We start from the raw sequence: 20,736 nt of genomic DNA on the forward strand, positions 1-20,736 counted from the left end.
AGCTACCAATGACTACAAATACCACACTATCATGATAGAGGTCTGAGGTACTGACCGCCTTACGCTTCAGGATAATGTCCAGTCTATACAGGTCATCCAGCGCCGGCCGCTTCAGGTGGACTTCAGGGCTGAGCCTACGAAAAGGAGAACAACACATAGCAGAAGTGCAACTGGGGCAGAAGTGACAGGTTCACGTATGTGCTCGTCATGTGTCTAACACACCCTACCAGGCAGGCTGGATTTATGAGCTCGAGATCTAGAATGGACACTGCCTAGGATCTAGACAGAGATCTACTGTGCCCATTAACTAGAGCATCTATTCACTATGATCTAGAATGGCTTGAGATCAAGAGTGTCCACTGCCTTGAATACATAGAGCGACCCTGACTGAAATCAAAAGGTGAACCTGCCTGGGATCTAGAATGACCCTCTACTCCATTCTTTACCATTTTAGGCTTTTAAGCTGCACTTCTAAAGAGGAATCAGTGGAGCGAATTTGGCAAGACTGAGAACTCTTCTCGCTCATCTCTTCTGGATCTTCAAGTGAGGAGAGGACACACTGTGATCATTTTGTTGTCCTCAGGGATGTAGACTTATGTCATCACAAATATCTGGATTCATACCTTGATACTTTACCACATCAATCACCTAGGATTACAAAAAACTCCACTAATGACTTGGAGCCCGGACTGGCCACCATGCAATAAGGGTAGATCCCTCTTAGTCCAGTCCTACTTGTACACAAGGATGCATGTCCCCGCTCTAGAATATGGAGACATGTTCTAGAACGTTCTACTGCGGAAATGCAGAACTTGTCATAATCCACCCGGACCCAGGTGTGAGTGTAACAGACAGTCACGTGGTGGCCCCCAATGGTCACATGGTCACCCATCATACACATGCAATAGAACAGTCACAACATTTACCCCCCCCCCCTCTTACCACCAGTCCCCAAATCCCCTCTTACCACCAGTCCGTGATGAAGATTTCCTCTCGCGCTTGCATCAGAGCATCAGCAACAGCGGCAAAATAACTGGCGCCATTAACAAACCTGGAGGGCAGAGACCAAGGAATGAAGAAACATTGGATGACCATCGGCCGCAACCACACAGAAGGAGGAGAGCAGAAGAATGGAGGCCGATCCTCACCACTTCACTTGGGTTTTAGGCCTGACTGGAGCGTGAGCGTCAAACCGATGAAGACTCAGGAAATCCTTCCCCTGTTCCTCCGCAATCTGCGTGATCTGCTGTTTCCACCAGCGAGCCTGACGATACCCCCCGAACTTCAGGATCAGGGTCCTGCCATGTGCAAGAATGGGTCAGCAGGTGGTGAGATTACAGAGACACAAAGAGTAACGTAGCTGCTAGATAGTAATAGTCACTGGTGGCACATATGTACACTTATAATTATATTCATTACCACCACTACAGATTCATCAGTGCTCGTCTCACTCCTACAGCTCCCCACCTCCTCCCACCAGTAGTCCTCCTTCCTACCCTTCAGAACCCCCCCACACGTTGTCCTTCTTCCTACCCTCCACACTCACCCCAGGTCATCCTCCTTCCTCCCCTCCAGACAACTCCCCACATTGTCCTCCTTCCTCACCTCCAGCCTCTCCGCCCCAACGTGGTCCTCCTTCCTCCCTTCCAGACCCCTCCACATGTGGTCCTCTTCGACCCACCCCACCTAGTCCTCCTTCCTACCCTCCAGCCCCCCCACCCCACCTAGTCCTCCTTCCTACCCTCCAGCCTCTCCCCCCACCCCACGTGGTCCTCCTTCCTCCCTTCCAGACCCCTCCACATGTGGTCCTCCTTCTTCCCCACCACCTAGTCCTCCTTCTTGCCTTCCACAATACCTCCCACCTAGTCTTCCCTCCAGACCTTCCCACCCTACTTCGTCCTCCTTCCTACCCTCCAGATCCCCCCCACCTAGTCGTCCTTCCTACCCTCCAGACTACCCTGTCCTCCTCTGTCTCTATACCACACACACACACACACACACACACCTCCTCCCTCTCCAGACTCCCCTAGAAGCAGCACGTTTTCACAAAGAAAAAAAATATTATATATACAGTACAGACCAAAAGTTTGGACACACCTTCTCATTTAAAGATTTTTATGTATTTTCATGACTATGAAAATTGTACATTCACACTGAAGGCATCAAAACTATGAATTACCACATGTGGAATTATATACTTAACAAAAAAGTGTGAAACAACTGAAAATATGTCTTATATTCTAGGGTCTTCACAGTAGCCCCCTTTTGCTTTGATGACTGCTTTGCACACTCTCGGCGCTCTCTTGATGAGCTTCAAGAGGTAGTCACCGGAAATGGTTTTCACTTCACAGGTGTGCCCTGTCAGGTTTAATAAGTGGGATTTCTTGCCTTATAAATAGGGTTGGGACCATCAGTTGTGTTGTGCAGAAGTCTGGTGGATACACAGCTGATAGTCCTCCTGAATAGACTGTTAGAATTTGTATTATGGCAAGAAAAAAGCAGCTAAGTAAAGAAAAACGAGTGGCCATCAATACTTTAAGAAATGAAGGTCAGTCAGTCCGAAAAATTGGGAAAACTTTGAAAGTGTCCCCAAGTGCAGTTGCAAAAACCATCAAGCGCTACAAAGAAACTGGCTCACATGAGGACCGCCCCAGGAAAGGAAGACCAAGAGTCACCTCTGCTTCTGAGGATAAAGTTTATCTGAGTCACCAGCCTCAGAAATCGCAGGTTAACAGCAGCTCAGATTAGAGACCAGGTCAATGCCACACAGAGTTCGAGCAGCAGACACATCTCTTCAACAACTGTTAAGAGGAGACTTTGTGCAGCAGGCCTTCATGGTAAAATAGCTGCTAGGAAACCACTGCTAAGGACAGGCAACAAGCAGAAGAGACTTGTTTGGGCTAAAGAACACAAGGAATGGACATTAGACCAGTGGAAATCTGTGCTTTGGTCTGATGAGTCCAAATTTGAGATCTTTGGTTCCAACCACCGTGTCTTTGTGCGACGCAGAAAAGGTGAACGGATGGACTCTACATGCCTGGTTCCCACCGTGAAGCATGGAGGAGGAGGTGTGATGGTGTGGGGGTGCTTTGCTGGTGACACTGTTGGGGATTTATTCAAAATTGAAGGCATACTGAACCAGCATGGCTACCACAGCATCTTGCAGCGGCATGCTATTCCAGCCGGTTTGCGTTTAGTTGGACCATCATTTATTTTTCAACAGGACAATGACCCCAAACACCTCCAGGCTGTGTAAGGACTATTTGACCAAGAAGGAGAGTGATGGGGGGCTACGCCAGATGACCTGGCCTCCACAGTCACCAGACCTGAACCCAATCGAGATGGTTTGGGGTGAGCTGGACCGCAGAGTGAAGGCAAAAGGGCCAACAAGTGCTAAGCATCTCTGGGAACTCCTTCAAGATTGTTGGAAGACCATTTCTGGTGACTACCTCTTGAAGCTCATCAAGAGAAGGCCAAGAGTGTGCAAAGCAGTCATCAAAGCAAAAGGGGGCTACTGTGAAGACCCTAGAATATAAGACATATTTTCAGTTGTTTCACACTTTTTTGTTAAGTATATAATTCCACATGTGGTAATTCATAGTTTTGATGCCTTCAGTGTGAATGTACAATTTTCATAGTCATGAAAATACAGAAAAATCTTTAAATGAGAAGGTGTGTCCAAACTTTTGGTCTGTACTGTATCTCAGTAAAAAATGTAAGATAAGAGTGATCACTTTTCCTGTTACAGTGGGAAGTACAGCTCTGGAGCACAGACTGCTGCCGGACCCTAGCTGATGTGGTAATGAAATGACCCTACAACATCAATGTGAGGACCACGAGACAAACATGAGAGCATGGAAAGTTGGGGTCTTATCAGCCTCATGAGACGAGCAGCCCCCGGCGACTATCTGCTCCCTGTAGAAGCAGAATACTCAATATGTGGATTGTTTTCATAGAGATATCAGGAAAAGGGGGGGCACAAACTATTTATAGGCGCCTCATAGAGAAGCCACAGCCAGGACGAGGCCACCACTACATACAAGGAACCTACGAGGCCACGTTACTCAGATTAGGACGCTCACTGGGTTTTTCAATAGCTCTGCTTCCCGTCAGTAAGCAGAAAGGTGATGATATTGTTGACAGGTGTAGACAGAACCCTAGCCCCGACCTTGTCACACACAGCTGAGGTTCTGTTACCATGTAGAAGTCTATATGATCTTCTGTAAACAAAAATCAGAACAAATCTCAGTTCTAGACTTCATGCAGATCACTTATTAATAGGACCCGGTCACTTGGAATAAAGAAGTCCTGTTTTCACCTGGTGTGAAAGCCGCGGTCCTCCAGAATCCGGCGTACTTTTTCTTTTCTTTCTACGCCTCTCCGTTCCTGAGATAAGGCCCCATCTTCCCTATATAAAAATCTAACGTTGTTAGCCAAGAGGGTGTGGCCCACAGGTTGACACCCACAAAAGAGTCGAACACCACACCTGTTTGAATAAGAGGGACTAGACTTACGCACAGGGAAGAAGGGGCCATATCTCAGGAACGGAAAGGAGCAGGAACGCAGGAAAAGCAACACCAGATTCAGGAGAACATGGGGGCTCGTGAATCCCGTACCTCAGATAGTTCTCGATGCTGACCCCGTACTTCGTCTCGGTCGTTTTTTTGCCAACTTCAGTTTTGAATTGAGGATCAAAGAGCAAAACGAAAGAGATTTCTCCAGAATCTGGTTTTAAGTAGAGAAGGAAGGAGTCTTTAACCACGACCCACCTGGAGAAGACACAGAGGAGACGGTCAAAATCAGCACAAGAGAAGCCTAGTAATACAATATAATGCAACGAAAGTATAGTAATACCATCTAATATAGAAGTATAGTAACACCATCCGGCTGCACTGAGCTTTTACCTTTTTGACCACCGGTAACAGATTTGGTGATGGCCAAAGCAATTGAGACCTTGAATTCGATGACCCCCCGATCTCTTCAGTATAAAACCCTCTCTGAAAGAGAAATATAGCGAGAAAGAGACAAAAGTGTTGGAGACCCTTACACTGATATATGTACTCATGTGCAAGATGACTTGACGCCGACGCCTGGGGGACAAGATAATCCTGTTTCTAATAAATAAGTTTAACAAGAGGGAAGGAGGTGTCGCATTGTATGTTAGGAAAGCGTATATCTCCACAGAGATCCAAGCTTCAGAGAATGGTAGCTTTGCAGAAACTGTTTGTGTAAGAATACAAGGAGAGAAGAACAGAAGGGACACCATTGTAGGTGTTTACTATAGGCCACCTGGGCAAGCTGAAGATATGGATGAACTCTTTTTACATCAGATGTCTCAAAAAAGTACAACATAGTGATCATGGGAGATTTTAACTATCCAGATATTTGTTGGGAATCTCTCTCAGGAAAAAGTAACAGGTCCAGAAAATTGTTATCTTCTCTCGCTGACAACTTTATCTTTCAAAAGGTAGAAGCTAGAACAAGAGGATCTATCATCTTGGACCTAATTCTTACCAGTAGGGAGGAAATGGTTGAGGAGGGCTGGGAATTTAGGAGGCAGTGATCATGCTATCCTTGAATTTTGGGTTACAAGAGGAGGAAGACCTGCGAGGACTTAGATTTTAAGGTTGGACTTCATGAAGGCAGATTTTAATAGATTCCGAAAGAGGGTAGGAAAGGTCCAATGGCCGGATGTTCTTAAGGACAGAAATGTCCAGGAAGGACATCAGTAACAATCCCAAATAGAAGGAAGAATTGGAAGCATTTAAAAGTGACCAGGATGGATGAACACAGAATTTAAACACTTGTTAAAAAGGAAAAAAATAAATGTATATTAAATGGAAAGAGGAGGAATATTTAAAGAAGAATATAATGCTGTCTGCAGGGAATGCAGGGCAAGCGTTAGAAGAGCTAAAGCCAGTAATGAAGTGAGGCTTGCAAGGGAGACAAAAAGCAATAAGAAAGGATTTTTTGGGGGTATGTCAAATGCAAAAGAAAAGTCAAAGATGCTATAGGAATTTTACAGGATGAAACGGGTGAAGTGGTCAAAAATTATGTTGAGAAGGCCAAACTTTTAAATTCCTATTTTGCATCGGTTTTCTCTAAGAAAGCAATTATAACATCGACTGATCTTCACTGTGCTATTGAAGGAATAAAATAATCCACACTAGCTATAAACAGAGAGATGGTGAGGGAATACTTCGTTAATTTACATGAATTTAAATCTCCTGGTCCAGATGAATTACATCCTAGGGTACTGAAAGAGATAGAGGAAATTACAGAAGCACTAGCCAGAAGCTTTCAAAAATCCTGGAGAACAGGAGAAGTCGCGGAAGACTGGAGAATGGTAAATGTTGTCCCCATCTTCAAAAATGGAAACAAGATGGAGCCTGGAAATTACAGGCCGGTGAGCCTTACTTCTATACCAGGAAAGATCTTTGAACAAATTATTAAACAGCATGTACGTAAGTACTTGGACAAGAATATGGTAATTAACCAGAGTCAGCAAGGTTTTGTAACAAACAAGTCATGTAGACTAATCTAATTTCCTTCTATGATGGAATCACAGACTGGGTGGATCAGGGAAATGCAGTAAATATAGTATATCTCGACTTCAGCAAAGCATTTGATAAAGTTTCTCATACTATCCTTATTGAAAAAATGACCAAGTATGGGATTGACAAGGCTACGGTTAGGTGGATTTATAACTGGCTCAGTGATTGGACCCAAAGAGTGGTAATAAATGGTGGCACATAAAATTAGAAGAGTGTTTCCAGTGGGGTACCACAAGGCTCTGTCCTGGGCCCTGTGTTATTCAACATTTTTATAAATGATCTAGATAAGGGAACTGAAGGTAAACTAATCAAATGTGCAGACGATGCAAAGCTAGGAGGGATAGCGAACACTAGAGAAGGTAAAGGATTCAGAGGGATCTAGATAAGCTTGAATAATGGGTAGCGACTAATAGAATGGGATTTAACATTCTTGCATCTGGGCAAGAAAAATGAAAATTACATCAACAGAATGGGAGGAATAGAGCTAAGCAACAGCACGTGTGAAAAAGACTTGTGTAAACTAATAGATCACAGACTGCACAGGAGTCAACAGTGTGATGCAGCAGCAAAAAAGGCAAATACAGTTCTGGGATGTATTAACCCCTTTACGACCTTGGATGTATAGGTACGTCCAAGGTCGTGACCCTGCACTCCATGTGGGGTCAGCGCTGAGCCCACATTTTTTCTGGCACATGACAGCTGATCTATCCAGCTGACATTTGCTTGTGGGTGGAATCACGATCCACTCGCGGCTGTTAACATGATAAATGTCGCTGTCAATGTCCGACAGCGGAATTTAACATGGCCGCGCAGGAAGAGCATCACAAGACCTGCCCATCACATGTATAAAAAAAGTTTAAAGTCACCCCTCTTTTGCCCCATTCAAAATAAAACAATTAAAAAAAAAAATTATCAAATATACACATATTTGGTATCGCCGCGTTCAGAATCGCCTGATCTAACAAAATATAAAAATAATTAATCCGATTAATGACCTGGAGAATAATAATAATGGCCGGTCAGTTTTAGCATTTAGTGAACATGGTAAAAAAAAAGAAAAAAAAAAAACAAATTGTGGAATTGCCCTGCATTTGGAATTTCTTTCCCGTTTTCCAGTACACGATATGGTAAAACCAATGGCGTCATTCAAAAGTACAACTCATCTGACAAAAAACAAGCCCTCACACCGCCATATTGGCGGGAAAAAGTTATGGCCCTGGGACCAGGATGGTGAGCGGACTGTAAACTCTGTCCTACAAGGAACGGTTAAAGTCGCTGGGAATGTTTAGCAAAAAACAAGACTGAGAGGCGACGTCATCAGACTGATCAGATATTAGAAAAAATATTTTGACAGTTAGGGTGATGAGTGGAACAGGCTGCCACGAGAGGTGGTGAGTTCCCCTTCAATGGAAGTCTTCACACAGAGGCTGGACAGACATCTGTCTGAGATGGTTTAGTGACTCCTGCATTGAGCCACGGGTTGGACAGGAGGACCCCGGAGGTCTCCTCCAACGAGAACATTGTAGGATTCTATGATAATGACACTGAAGGTTGAGGCACAGGACAATAATGCTTGAGGCGCAGGACGATACGCTGAATACTCACAGTCCTTTGCTGCCCAGGTCTGTGATGAAGGAAAGCTGACTGACCTCCAGGAACTCCATCTGGAAGAGAACGCTGTTAGGATAAGAAAAAGTCTGTCCTGATCCATCATCACTGACCAGAAACCCAACAGTGGACAGTGACGTCATACAGACACTGTTGGATGAAGATCCAGCCATACCCAAGACTGGACCGACCCTCTGCATGCTGGGGATGGGGGACCGACCCTCTAAACGCCAGGAGGTGGGGGGGGGGGACCGACCCTCTGCACGCCACGAGGTGGGGGGGGGGGGGGGGACCGACCCTCTGCACACCAGGAGGATGTAACAGACCCTCTGCACGCCAGGAGGTGGGCGAGAACCGACCCTCTGCACGCCAGGAGGTGGGGGGGGACCGACCCTCTGCACGCCAGGAGGTGGGGGGGGACCGACCCTCTGCACGCCAGGAGGTGGGGGGGGACCGACCCTCTGCACGCCAGGAGGTGGGCGAGAACCGACCCTCTGCACGCGAGGAGGTGGGGGGGGACCGACCCTCTGCACGCCAGGAGGTGGGGGGGGACCGACCCTCTGCACGCCAGGAGGTGGGCGAGAACCGACCCTCTGCACGCGAGGAGGTGGGGGGGGACCGACCCTCTGCACGCCAGGAGGTGGGGGGGGACCGACCCTCTGCACGCCAGGAGGTGGGCGAGAACCGACCCTCTGTATGCGAGGAGGTGGGGGGGGACCGACCCTCTGCACGCCAGGAGGTGGGCGAGAACCGACCCTCTGTATGCGAGGAGGTGGGGAGGAAACAGACCCTCTGCCCTGTGGAGGCATCTGGGATGAGGTCTGCAGGGCCGGAGCTCAGCAGTGACAGCGATCCTCCGTTAACATGCACCACACCACCCCCCCATCAGTTTATGTAAGAAGTGTATGAGGCTGGTTATCCGGAGCCCCTGACGCTACACCGCCGCAGGCACTGCAGTATGACACTGTATATAGGGAAGACCCGTCATCAGTATACAGCAGCAGCGCTTCCCCCGCTCCGGCCGTCTCACCATGGCGTGGTAGTTTCGGTAGAAGGACTTGGCCAGGAGAACATTAAGGTATTCAGCCAGATACTTCTACAATAAGAAAGAAAGATAACCATCCATAAATAGCCATGTATCTAATCCCGTGCTATACTGTACTCCTGAGCTCTACATCTAATCCTATCCTGTGTGATACTGTCTGCTGAGCCGTGTATCTAATCCTATCCTGTGTGATACTGTCTGCTGAGCCGTGTATCTAATCCTCTCCTGTGTGATACCGTCTGCTGAGCCGTGGATCTAATCCTACCCTGTGTGATACCGTCTGCTGAGCCGTGTATCTAATCCTATCCTGTGTGATACCGTCTGCTGAGCTGTGTATCTAATCCTATCCTGTGTGATACTGTCTGCTGAGCTGTGTATCTAATCCTCTCCTGTGTGATACTGTCTGCTGAGCCGTGTATCTAATCCTATCCTGTGTGATACCGTCTGCTGAGCCGTGTATCTAATCCTATCCTGTGTGATACCGTCTGCTGAGCCGTGTATCTAATCCTATCCTGTGTGATACTGTCTGCTGAGCCGTGTATCTAATCCTATCCTGTGTGATACTGTCTGCTGAGCCGTGTATCTAATCCTCTCCTGTGTGATACTGTCTGCTGAGCCGTGTATCTAATCCTCTCCTGTGTGATACTGTCTGCTGAGCCGTGTATCTAATCCTATCCTGTGTGATACTGTCTGCTGAGCCGTGTATCTAATCCTATCCTGTGTGATACTGTCTGCTGAGCCGTGTATCTAATCCTCTCCTGTGTGATACTGTCTGCTGAGCCGTGTATCTAATCATATCCTGTGTGATACTGTCTGCTGAGCCGTGTATCTAATCCTATCCTGTGTGATACTGTCTGCTGAGCCGTGTATCTAATCCTATCCTGTGTGATACTGTCTGCTGAGCCGTGTATCTAATCCTATCCTGTGTGATACTGTCTGCTGAGCCGTGTATCTAATCCTATCCTGTGTGATACTGTCTGCTGAGCCGTGTATCTAATCCTATCCTGTGTGATACCGTCTGCTGAGCTGTGTATCTAATCCTATCCTGTGTGATACTGTCTGCTGAGCTCTGCATCTAATCCTATCCTGTGTGATACTGTCTGCTGAGCTCTGCATCTAATCCTATCCTGTGTGATACTGTCTGCTGAGCTGTGTATCTAATCCTATCCTGTGTGATACTGTCTGCTGAGCCGTGTATCTAATCCTCTCCTGTGTGATACTGACTCCTGAGCTCTACATCTAATCCTCTCCTGTGTGATACCGTCTGCTGAGCCGTGTATCTAATCCTATCCTGTGTGATACTGTCTGCTGAGCTATGTATCTAATCCTATCCTGTGTGATACTGTCTGCTGAGCCGTGTATCTAATCCTCTCCTGTGTGATACTGTCTGCTGAGCTGTGTATCTAATCCTATCCTGTGTGATACTGTCTGCTGAGCCGTGTATCTAATCCTCTCCTGTGTGATACTGACTGCTGAGCCGTGTATCTAATCCTATCCTGCGTGATACTGACTGCTGAGCCGTGTATCTAATCCTCTCCTGTGTGATACTGACTGCTGAGCTGTGTATCTAATCCTATCCTGCGTGATACTGACTGCTGAGCTGTGTATCTAATCCTATCCTGTGTGATACTGTCTGCTGAGCCGTGTATCTAATCCTCTCCTGTGTGATACTGTCTGCTGAGCTGTGTATCTAATCTCATCCTGTGTGATACTGTCTGCTGAGCTGTGTATCTAATCCTATCCTGCGTGATACTGACTGCTGAGCTGTGTATCTAATCCTCTCCTGTGTGATCCTGTCTGCTGAGCCGTGTATCTAATCCTCTCCTGTGTGATACTGACTGCTGAGCCGTGTATCTAATCCTCTCCTGTGTGATACTGTCTGCTGAGCCGTGTATCTAATCCTCTCCTGTGTGATACTGTCTGCTGAGCCGTGTATCTAATCCTATCCTGTGTGATACTGTCTGCTGAGCCGTGTATCTAATCCTATCCTGTGTGATACTGTCTGCTGAGCCGTGTATCTAATCCTATCCTGTGTGATACTGTCTGCTGAGCCGTGTATCTAATCCTCTCCTGTGTGATACTGTCTGCTGAGCCGTGTATCTAATCCTATCTTGTGTGATACCGTCTGCTGAGCCGTGTATCTAATCCTATCCTGTGTGATACCGTCTGCTGAGCCGTGTATCTAATCCTATCCTGTGTGATACTGTCTGCTGAGCCGTGTATCTAATCCTCTCCTGTGTGATACTGTCTGCTGAGCCGTGTATCTAATCCTATCCTGTGTGATACTGTCTGCTGAGCCGTGTATCTAATCCTATCCTGTGTGATACTGTCTGCTGAGCCGTGTATCTAATCCTATCCTGTGTGATACTGTCTGCTGAGCCGTGTATCTAATCCTATCCTGTGTGATACTGTCTGCTGAGCCGTGTATCTAATCCTCTCCTGTGTGATACTGTCTGCTGAGCCGTGTATCTAATCCTATCCTGTGTGATACTGTCTGCTGAGCCGTGTATCTAATCCTATCCTGTGTGATACTGTCTGCTGAGCCGTGTATCTAATCCTATCCTGTGTGATACTGTCTGCTGAGCCGTGTATCTAATCCTATCCTGTGTGATACCGTCTGCTGAGCTGTGTATCTAATCCTATCCTGTGTGATACTGTCTGCTGAGCTCTGCATCTAATCCTATCCTGTGTGATACTGTCTGCTGAGCTCTGCATCTAATCCTATCCTGTGTGATACTGTCTGCTGAGCTGTGTATCTAATCCTATCCTGTGTGATACTGTCTGCTGAGCCGTGTATCTAATCCTCTCCTGTGTGATACTGACTCCTGAGCTCTACATCTAATCCTCTCCTGTGTGATACCGTCTGCTGAGCCGTGTATCTAATCCTATCCTGTGTGATACTGTCTGCTGAGCCATGTATCTAATCCTCTCCTGTGTGATACTGTCTGCTGAGCTGTGTATCTAATCCTATCCTGTGTGATACTGTCTGCTGAGCCGTGTATCTAATCCTCTCCTGTGTGATACTGACTGCTGAGCCGTGTATCTAATCCTATCCTGCGTGATACTGACTGCTGAGCCGTGTATCTAATCCTCTCCTGTGTGATACTGACTGCTGAGCTGTGTATCTAATCCTATCCTGCGTGATACTGACTGCTGAGCTGTGTATCTAATCCTATCCTGTGTGATACTGTCTGCTGAGCCGTGTATCTAATCCTCTCCTGTGTGATACTGTCTGCTGAGCTGTGTATCTAATCTCATCCTGTGTGATACTGTCTGCTGAGCTGTGTATCTAATCCTATCCTGCGTGATACTGACTGCTGAGCTGTGTATCTAATCCTCTCCTGTGTGATCCTGTCTGCTGAGCCGTGTATCTAATCCTCTCCTGTGTGATACTGACTGCTGAGCCGTGTATCTAATCCTCTCCTGTGTGATACTGACTGCTGAGCCGTGTATCTAATCCTCTCCTGTGTGATACTGTCTGCTGAGCCGTGTATCTAATCCTCTCCTGTGTGATACTGACTCCTGAGCCGTGTATCTAATCCTCTCCTGTGTGATACTGACTGCTGAGCTGTGTATCTAATCCTCTCCTGTGTGATACTGTCTGCTGAGCCGTGTATCTAATCCTATCCTGTGTGATACTGACTCCTGAACCGTGTATCTAATCCTATCCTGTGTGATACTGTCTGCTGAGCAGTGTATCTAATCCTCTCCTGTGTGATACTGTCTGCTGAGCCGTGTATCTAATCCTATCCTGTGTGATACTGACTCCTGAGCCGTGTATCTAATCCTATCCTGTGTGATACTGTCTGCTGAGCCGTGTATCTAATCCTCTCCTGTGTGATACTGACTCCTGAGCCGTGTATCTAATCCTATCCTGTGTGATACTGTCTGCTGAGCCGTGTATCTAATCCTCTCCTGTGTGATACCGTCTGCTGAGCCGTGTATCTAATCCTATCCTGTGTGATACTGTCTGCTGAGCCGTGTATCTAATCCTATCCTGTGTGATACTGTCTGCTGAGCCGTGTATCTAATCCTCTCCTGTGTGATACTGACTCCTGAGCTCTACATCTAATCCTATCCTGTGTGATACTGTCTGCTGAGCCGTGTATCTAATCCTATCCTGCGTGATACTGACTGCTGAGCCGTGTATCTAATCCTCTCCTGTGTGATACTGACTGCTGAGCCGTGTATCTAATCCTATCCTGTGTGATACTGTCTGCTGAGCCGTGTATCTAATCCTCTCCTGTGTGATACCATCTGCTGAGCCGTGTATCTAATCCTATCCTGTGTGATACTGTCTGCTGAGCTGTGTATCTAATCCCATCCTGTGTGATACTGACTACTGAGCTGTGTATCTAATCCTATCCTGTGTGATACTGTCTGCTGAGCTGTGTATCTAATCCCATCCTGTGTGATACTGACTACTGAGCTGTGTATCTAATCCTATCCTGTGTGATACTGTCTGCTGAGCCGTGTATCTAATCCTCTCCTGTGTGATCCTGTCTGCTGAGCCGTGTATCTAATCCTCTCCTGTGTGATACTGTCTGCTGAGCCGTGTATCTAATCCTCTCCTGTGTGATAATGACTCCTGAGCCGTGTATCTAATCCTCTCCTGTGTGATACTCTCTGCTGAGCCGTGTATCTAATCCTATCCTGTGTGATACTGTCTGCTGAGCCGTGTATCTAATCCTATCCTGCGTGATACTGTCTGCTGAGCTGTGCATCTAATCCTATCCTGTGTGATACTGTCTGCTGAGCCGTGTATCTAATCCTCTCCTGTGTGATACTGTCTGCTGAGCCGTGTATCTAATCCTATCCTGTGTGATACTGTCTGCTGAGCCGTGTATCTAATCCTATCCTGTGTGATACTGTCTGCTGAGCTGTGTATCTAATCCTCTCCTGTGTGATACTGTCTGCTGAGCTGTGTATCTAATCCTATCCTGTGTGATACTGTCTGCTGAGCCGTGTATCTAATCCTATCCTGTGTGATACTGTCTGCTGAGCCGTGTATCTAATCCTCTCCTGTGTGATACTGACTGCTGAGCCGTGTATCTAATCCTCTCCTGTGTGATACTGTCTGCTGAGCCGTGTATCTAATCCTCTCCTGTGTGATACTGTCTGCTGAGCCGTGTATCTAATCCTCTCCTGTGTGATACTGTCTGCTGAGCCGTGTATCTAATCCTATCCTGTGTGATACTGACTGCTGAGCCGTGTATCTAATCCTATCCTGTGTGATACTGACTGCTGAGCCGTGTATCTAATCCTCTCCTGTGTGATACTGTCTGCTGAGCCGTGCATCTAATCCTATCCTGTGTGATACTGTCTGCTGAGCCGTGTATCTAATCCTATCCTGTGTGATACTGTCTGCTGAGCTGTGTATCTAATCCTCTCCTGTGTGATACTGTCTGCTGAGCCGTGTATCTAATCCTCTCCTGTGTGATACTGTCTGCTGAGCCGTGTATCTAATCCTATCCTGTGTGATACTGTCTGCTGAGCCGTGTATCTAATCCTATCCTGTGTGATACTGTCTGCTGAGCCGTGTATCTAATCCTATCCTGTGTGATACAGTCTGCTGAGCCGTGCATCTAATCCTATCCTGTGTGATACTGTCTGCTGAGCCGTGTATCTAATCCTCTCCTGTGTGATACTGTCTGCTGAGCCGTGTATCTAATCCTATCCTGTGTGATACAGTCTGCTGAGCCGTGCATCTAATCCTATCCTGTGTGATACTGTCTGCTGAGCCGTGTATCTAATCCTATCCTGTGTGATACAGTCTGCTGAGCCGTGCATCTAATCCTATCCTGTGTGATACTGTCTGCTGAGCCGTGTATCTAATCCTCTCCTGTGTGATACTGTCTGCTGAGCCGTGTATCTAATCCTATCCTGTGTGATACTGTCTGCTGAGCCGTGTATCTAATCCCATCCTGTGTGATACTGTCTGCTGAGCTGTGTATCTAATCCTCTCCTGTGTGATACTGTCTGCTGAGCCGTGTATCTAATCCTCTCCTGTGTGATACTGTCTGCTGAGCCGTGTATCTAATCCTATCCTGTGTGATACTGTCTGCTGAGCTGTGTATCTAATCCCGTGTAATACTGTATGCTGACCAGTGTATCTAATCCTATCCTGTGTGATACTGTCTGCTGAGCCGTGTATCTAATCCTATCCTGTGTGATACTGACTGCTGAGCCGTGTATCTAATCCTATCCTGTGTGATACTGACTGCTGAGCCGTGTATCTAATCCTAACCTGTGTGATACCATTTGCTGAGCTGTGTATCTAATCCTATTCTGTGTGATACCATCTGCTGAGCCGTGTATCTAATCCTATCCTGTGTGATACTGTCTGCTGAGCCGTGTATCTAATCCTCTCCTGTGTGATACTGTCTGCTGAGCCGTGTATCTAATCTTCTCCTGTGTGATACTGTCCGCTGAGCTGTGTATCTAATCCTATCCTGTGTGATACTGTCTGCTGAGCCGTGTATCTAATCCTATCCTGTGTGATACTGTCTGCTGAGCCGTGTATCTAATCCTCTCCTGTGTGATACTGACTCCTGAACCGTGTATCTAATCCTCTCCTGTGTGATACTGTCTGCTGAGCCGTGTATCTAATCCTATCCTGTGTGATACTGTCTGCTGAGCCGTGTATCTAATCCTATCCTGTGTGATACAGTCTGCTGAGCCGTGCATCTAATCCTATCCTGTGTGATACTGTCTGCTGAGCCGTGTATCTAATCCTATCCTGTGTGATACTGACTGCTGAGCCGTGTATCTAATCCTCTCCTGTGTGATACAGTCTGCTGAGCCGTGTATCTAATCCCATCCTGTGTGATACTGTCTGCTGAGCTGTGTATCTAATCCTCTCCTGTGTGATACTGTCTGCTGAGCCGTGTATCTAATCCTATCCTGTGTGATACTGTCTGCTGAGCTGTGTATCTAATCCCGTGTGATACTGTATGCTGACCAGTGTATCTAATCCTATCCTGTGTGATGCTGTCTGCTGAGCCGTGTATCTAATCCTATCCTGTGTGATACTGACTGCTGAGCCGTGTATCTAATCCTAACCTGTGTGATACCGTTTGCTGAGCTGTGTATCTAATCCTATTCTGTGTGATACCATCTGCTGAGCTATGTATCCAATCTTCTCCTGTGTGATACTGTCCGCTGAGCTGTGTATCTAATCCTGTCCTGTGTGATACCGTCTGCTGAGCCGTGTATCTAATCCTATTCTGTGTGATACCGTCTGCTGAGCTGTGTATCTAATCCTATTCTGTGTGATACCGTCTGCTGAGCTGTGTATCTAAGCCCATCGGCAGGTTACATACCGACCTGCTTACTTGAGGTCCGGCGTGAGGACTCTCCGGAGGCGTGGGGCAAGGAGGGCATTTCCTCGGAGGTGGTCTCAGCTCGAGACCTCGTCACGGAAAACCTGGAGGTGGGAGGACAGATAAGAGCCTCAGGTGTCAGGACCACTGCATCTAAGAGACTTAGATACACGGAGATGAGTGGTGCATCCCCCACTACAAAATGATGGGGAGTACTGGAGGTGACCGTCAGACTCATTGATGAGACACCAGAACATTCGAGCTCCTCCAATAACCACAAGACCCGGCCCCTGAGGAGCCATCACCGGTTCCTGACTCCTCCCCCGCCCTCCTGTGGGCACCGCCCCTTCTTACCGGGACAGCGGGTTTAGGGGCAGGAGGGAGACAAATATCTTGTGTCTAAGCAGATCGCGGTGCAGCTCCTGGAAGTGTTTGTACTTCTTCTTGATCGTCCATTGGAACGGCCCGTGTGTGAGACATATGGAATATAAAGTGCTGGTCCGAACCTGAAATATACAAGTGGGAGGGACATTACATCACAAGAACCAACCAAATAATAAAGTGCTGGTCCGAACCTGAAGTGTACAACAGGGTGGGCGTCATAGAAAATATTAAAAATCTCTGAAGACCCTCACATATGTGAATATATATAACAGAGCAGTGGGAGCCCTTTTGTCCACAGCAGATGCATGTTGGATTCAAGTAGCACTGTGGTTTCCTGCAGGGGTTATATTTACAATAGCTAGCCTAGACTTGATGTCTCCGAAAGAAAATATAGAATATTGGCGTTTGTATAAATCCGATAGTGAGGGGACGTACATTTTTCAGCGTCAGGGCAAGTAGGGGAAGAAGACGCATAATTTTTCATTACAGTAACCCCTGCCTATGAGCCACAAATCCATCATGGCCAGATAACTAACAACAGCCAGGTCATATCCAGTCTTTGGGTCACCATGAAATCGGAATAAAAAATATGACGACGATCTCGAACATCTGCCATCATCTGGAGAAGAGTTATCACATAAATGGGATTTTCATAAAATCCTGAAGGGCTGAGGACAGCCAACAACCCGGCCCAGGTGAGGTCATCACAGGGGGTGTGTTGGTGAAACTCAGGCGCTCATAAAAGATCAAGTCCAATTACGATCGGGTTTACTGTAGAGAGATACACATCGTGTATGCATGAATCCTGTTTACTGAACGGCCCCAAGCGGGGCGCTCTTCTTCAGCTAAGTTGATTCGTGTCTGCGAGCGGCATAGTAAGTTCTTCTGTTAATCCCTATAACTGTATATGCTGTATTGTTTTGTCGCCTTTGTAAAATCACTTATTTTTTATAAAACACCGCCCCCTTTGGATTAAATATAAAATTGAATAGTTCTGTTCTGTAACCGCGCCCCGAAGCCATACGCTTCCAGAACCAGGCCTCCAGTCAGCCTGCATTTAAAAAATCCGACTGGTGGTGGCAGCGAATAGTCTGGGGTTATTGTGGAGTTGGCGGTGATCGTACAGAGGTATATGCACATATTCCATGTGTTAGGTGTATATACCATACGCTCACTGCTAGTTTTCTGATAACCGGCATGTTAGTGCATGATAGGAGGAAGCAGAGAGCGGTTCGCTCCACAGCGGGTGGTTCTGAGTGACCTTCCCGGGCTGTGATATTCATGACAGTGAGCATTACACAACCAGAACCACCTGTATAAGTAATGCTGCTCCAAACCGGAAATATACAAGTGGGCGGAGCCTTACATTACTAGTAAACACTCGTATACTAAACTGCTGGTCTGAACCTGAATACATGGCCATAAATAAAGAATGGGATCTAAACCTCCTCCAAGAACAACTTCTCCCATCATCCAGGACAATGTGGTGATGATGCTTTTCCCCGTGACGGAAATCGGTCACAAGGGAAAAAAAAGTTATGACAAAGTGGCTCTGGGAACAAAATATTGACATTTTTGGTCCATGTCCGGAAACTCCCCCAGATCTCAGCCCCACTGAGAACCTTTGCTCAATCCTCAAAGAGCGGGAGGACAAAGTAAAAACACAGAAATTGTGATCATCTCCGAGATCTGAAGAGATCAGGATCTGCCCAGAAGCCGATATCCAGCAGCCGAGGCGAAGGGCAGAAGTCTGAAGAATAAGGGGCAGTGCTGGGGATATTGAGGCGTCACAGTAACTTCATGGATATGTCAATAAAAGTGTAAAAATGCTGAGAATTGTCCGTCAGTGACCATAAGAATATCCAAAGTAGCAAAATATGTGAAAACCAAGGATTGGGTCAGTCTGAAAACCTTTGGCTGCGACTATACATCGCCAGGACCGCAGCATTCTTCTTTCTAATCTTCCCCAGAAGAATTCTGTTACATAATAGCAAGAACTTATTTTGTACAAACATCGCTGAAAGAGGTTTTACTTTCTTGTAAGAAGAGTTGTAGCCTTTTTTTTTTTATTTTGTGGCTTTTATTCCGATATATATGTTCTATTTCTATTAACTTTTCTTTTTATTATTGTATTTAATAATTGGACTGAAACAATATAGGGGTTGTAGTTTAACAAAAAATAAATAAATTAAAAAAAAAGCTGTGGTTTACTCTCCCTCCCCTGGTCCAGCGCTGAATCTCCAAGCTGCTCCTGCTGTCTCCTCTCTGTATCACCCTGCAGGGGGAGGAGACTCATAGCTCCTCCTATCTGTATCACCCTGCAGGGGGAGGAGACTCACAGCTCCTCCTCTCTGTATCACCCTGCAGGGGGAGGAGACTCACAGCTCCTCCTCTCTGTATCACCCTGCAGGGGGAGGAGACTCACAGCTCCTCCTATCTGTATCACCCTGCAAGGGGAGGAGACTCGCAGCTCCTCCTCTCTGTATCACCCTGCAGGGGGAGGAGACTCATAGCTCCTCCTCTCTGTATCACCCTGCAGGGGGAGGAGACTCATAGCTCCTCCTATCTGTATCACCCTGCAGGGGGAGGAGACTCATAGCTCCTCCTCTCTGTATCACCCTGCAGGGGGAGGAGACTCATAGCTCCTCCTCTCTATCACCCTGCAGGGGGAGGAGACTCATAGCTCCTCCTCTCTATCACCCTGCAGGGGGAGGAGACTCATAGCTCCTCCTCTCTATCACCCTGCAGGGGGAGGAGACTCATAGCTCCTCCTCTCTATCACCCTGCAGGGGGAGGAGACTCATAGCTCCTTCTCTCTATCACCCTGCAGGGGGAGGAGACTCATAGCTCCTTCTCTCTATCACCCTGCAGGGGGAGGAGACTCATAGCTCCTCCTCTCTGTATCACCCTGCAGGGGGGGGTGGGGGACGACTCACAGCTCCTCCTCTCCGTATCACTCTGCAGGGGAAGGAGACTCATAGCTCCTCCTCTCTATCACCCTGCAGGGGAAGGAGACTCATAGCTCCTCCTCTCTGTATCACCCTGCAGGGGGGGGGGGGGGGACTCACAGCTCCTCCTCTCCGTATCACCCTGCAGGGGAAGGAGACTCATAGCTCCTCCTCTCCGTATCACCCTGCAGGGGGAGCAGACTCATAGTTCCTCCTCTCTGTATCACCCTGCAGGGGGTAGAGACTCACAGCTCCTCCTATCTGTATCACACTGCAGGGGGAGGAGACTCATAGCTCCTCCTATCTGTATCACCCTGTAGAGGGAGGAGACTCATACCTCCTCCTATCTGTATCACCCTGCAGGGGAAGGAGACTCATACCTCCTCCTATCTGTATCACCCTGCAGGGGGAGGAGACTCATAGCTCCTCCTATCTGTATCACCCTGCAGGGGGAGGAGACTTACAGCCCATTTCTTGGTGAGCTCTGCTCTTACCTTGGAGCCGCTGGTGTAGCGCTCGGTCTGTAGTATGTTTGCAGTCACGGGAATGCCTCTCAGGAATACAGAGCCCTGGTGCTTCAGTCCTTTCAGGTAATAGACATTGAGGAATGAGCTGAACTGAGATCCTGCTGAGAAAGAAGAAATATTAAAAAAAAAAAAAAGCATTGCCATCTAAAATGCAGAAATCTGCCGGCCTTCACTGGTGCTGGCTGTAGCAGGGGAGACATAAACCAAGTCTGTGCAGCAGGAAGAGGCAGCCTAATGTACAGCAAAGAAACCTCCTGAGCTCACTATGGGGCATGCAGCTGTATGCACTCGAGTCATGGTCGCCAGAGAGAAGGCTGAATCCATTAGTTATGGAAGAGTTGAGGGAGA

The 20,736-nt window shown here is 47.3% G+C and overlaps 1 protein-coding gene across 6 annotated transcripts in view; it reads right to left on the reverse strand.

Moving 5' to 3' along the window:
- PLD2 (phospholipase D2) overlaps positions 1-20,736 on the reverse strand; it is an 86,360-nt gene that overhangs the window by 32,636 nt on the left and 32,988 nt on the right. For 4 of the 6 annotated variants that reach the window (XM_073654507.1, XM_073654509.1, XM_073654512.1 and 1 more), the window contains exons 3-12: positions 20,356-20,489; positions 16,884-17,035; positions 16,534-16,633; positions 9,193-9,258; positions 8,160-8,218; positions 4,905-4,997; positions 4,617-4,769; positions 1,149-1,298; positions 968-1,051; positions 56-134 (exon numbers count right to left, since the gene is read on the reverse strand). In XM_073654507.1, coding sequence (XP_073510608.1) covers positions 56-134; positions 968-1,051; positions 1,149-1,298; positions 4,617-4,769; positions 4,905-4,997; positions 8,160-8,218; positions 9,193-9,258; positions 16,534-16,633; positions 16,884-17,035; positions 20,356-20,489 — 1,070 coding nt within the window. The remainder of the gene's footprint in view (positions 1-55; positions 135-967; positions 1,052-1,148; positions 1,299-4,616; positions 4,770-4,904; positions 4,998-8,159; positions 8,219-9,192; positions 9,259-16,533; positions 16,634-16,883; positions 17,036-20,355; positions 20,490-20,736) is intronic. The other 2 variants (XM_073654510.1, XM_073654511.1) reach the window with 1 other exon arrangement.

The sequence above is a fragment of the Phyllobates terribilis genome, unplaced genomic scaffold, assembly GCF_046119375.1.
Source record: "Phyllobates terribilis strain yellow unplaced genomic scaffold, ASM4611937v1 Scaffold_11__3_contigs__length_659146591, whole genome shotgun sequence".
NCBI classification, from domain to species: domain Eukaryota; kingdom Metazoa; phylum Chordata; class Amphibia; order Anura; family Dendrobatidae; genus Phyllobates; species Phyllobates terribilis.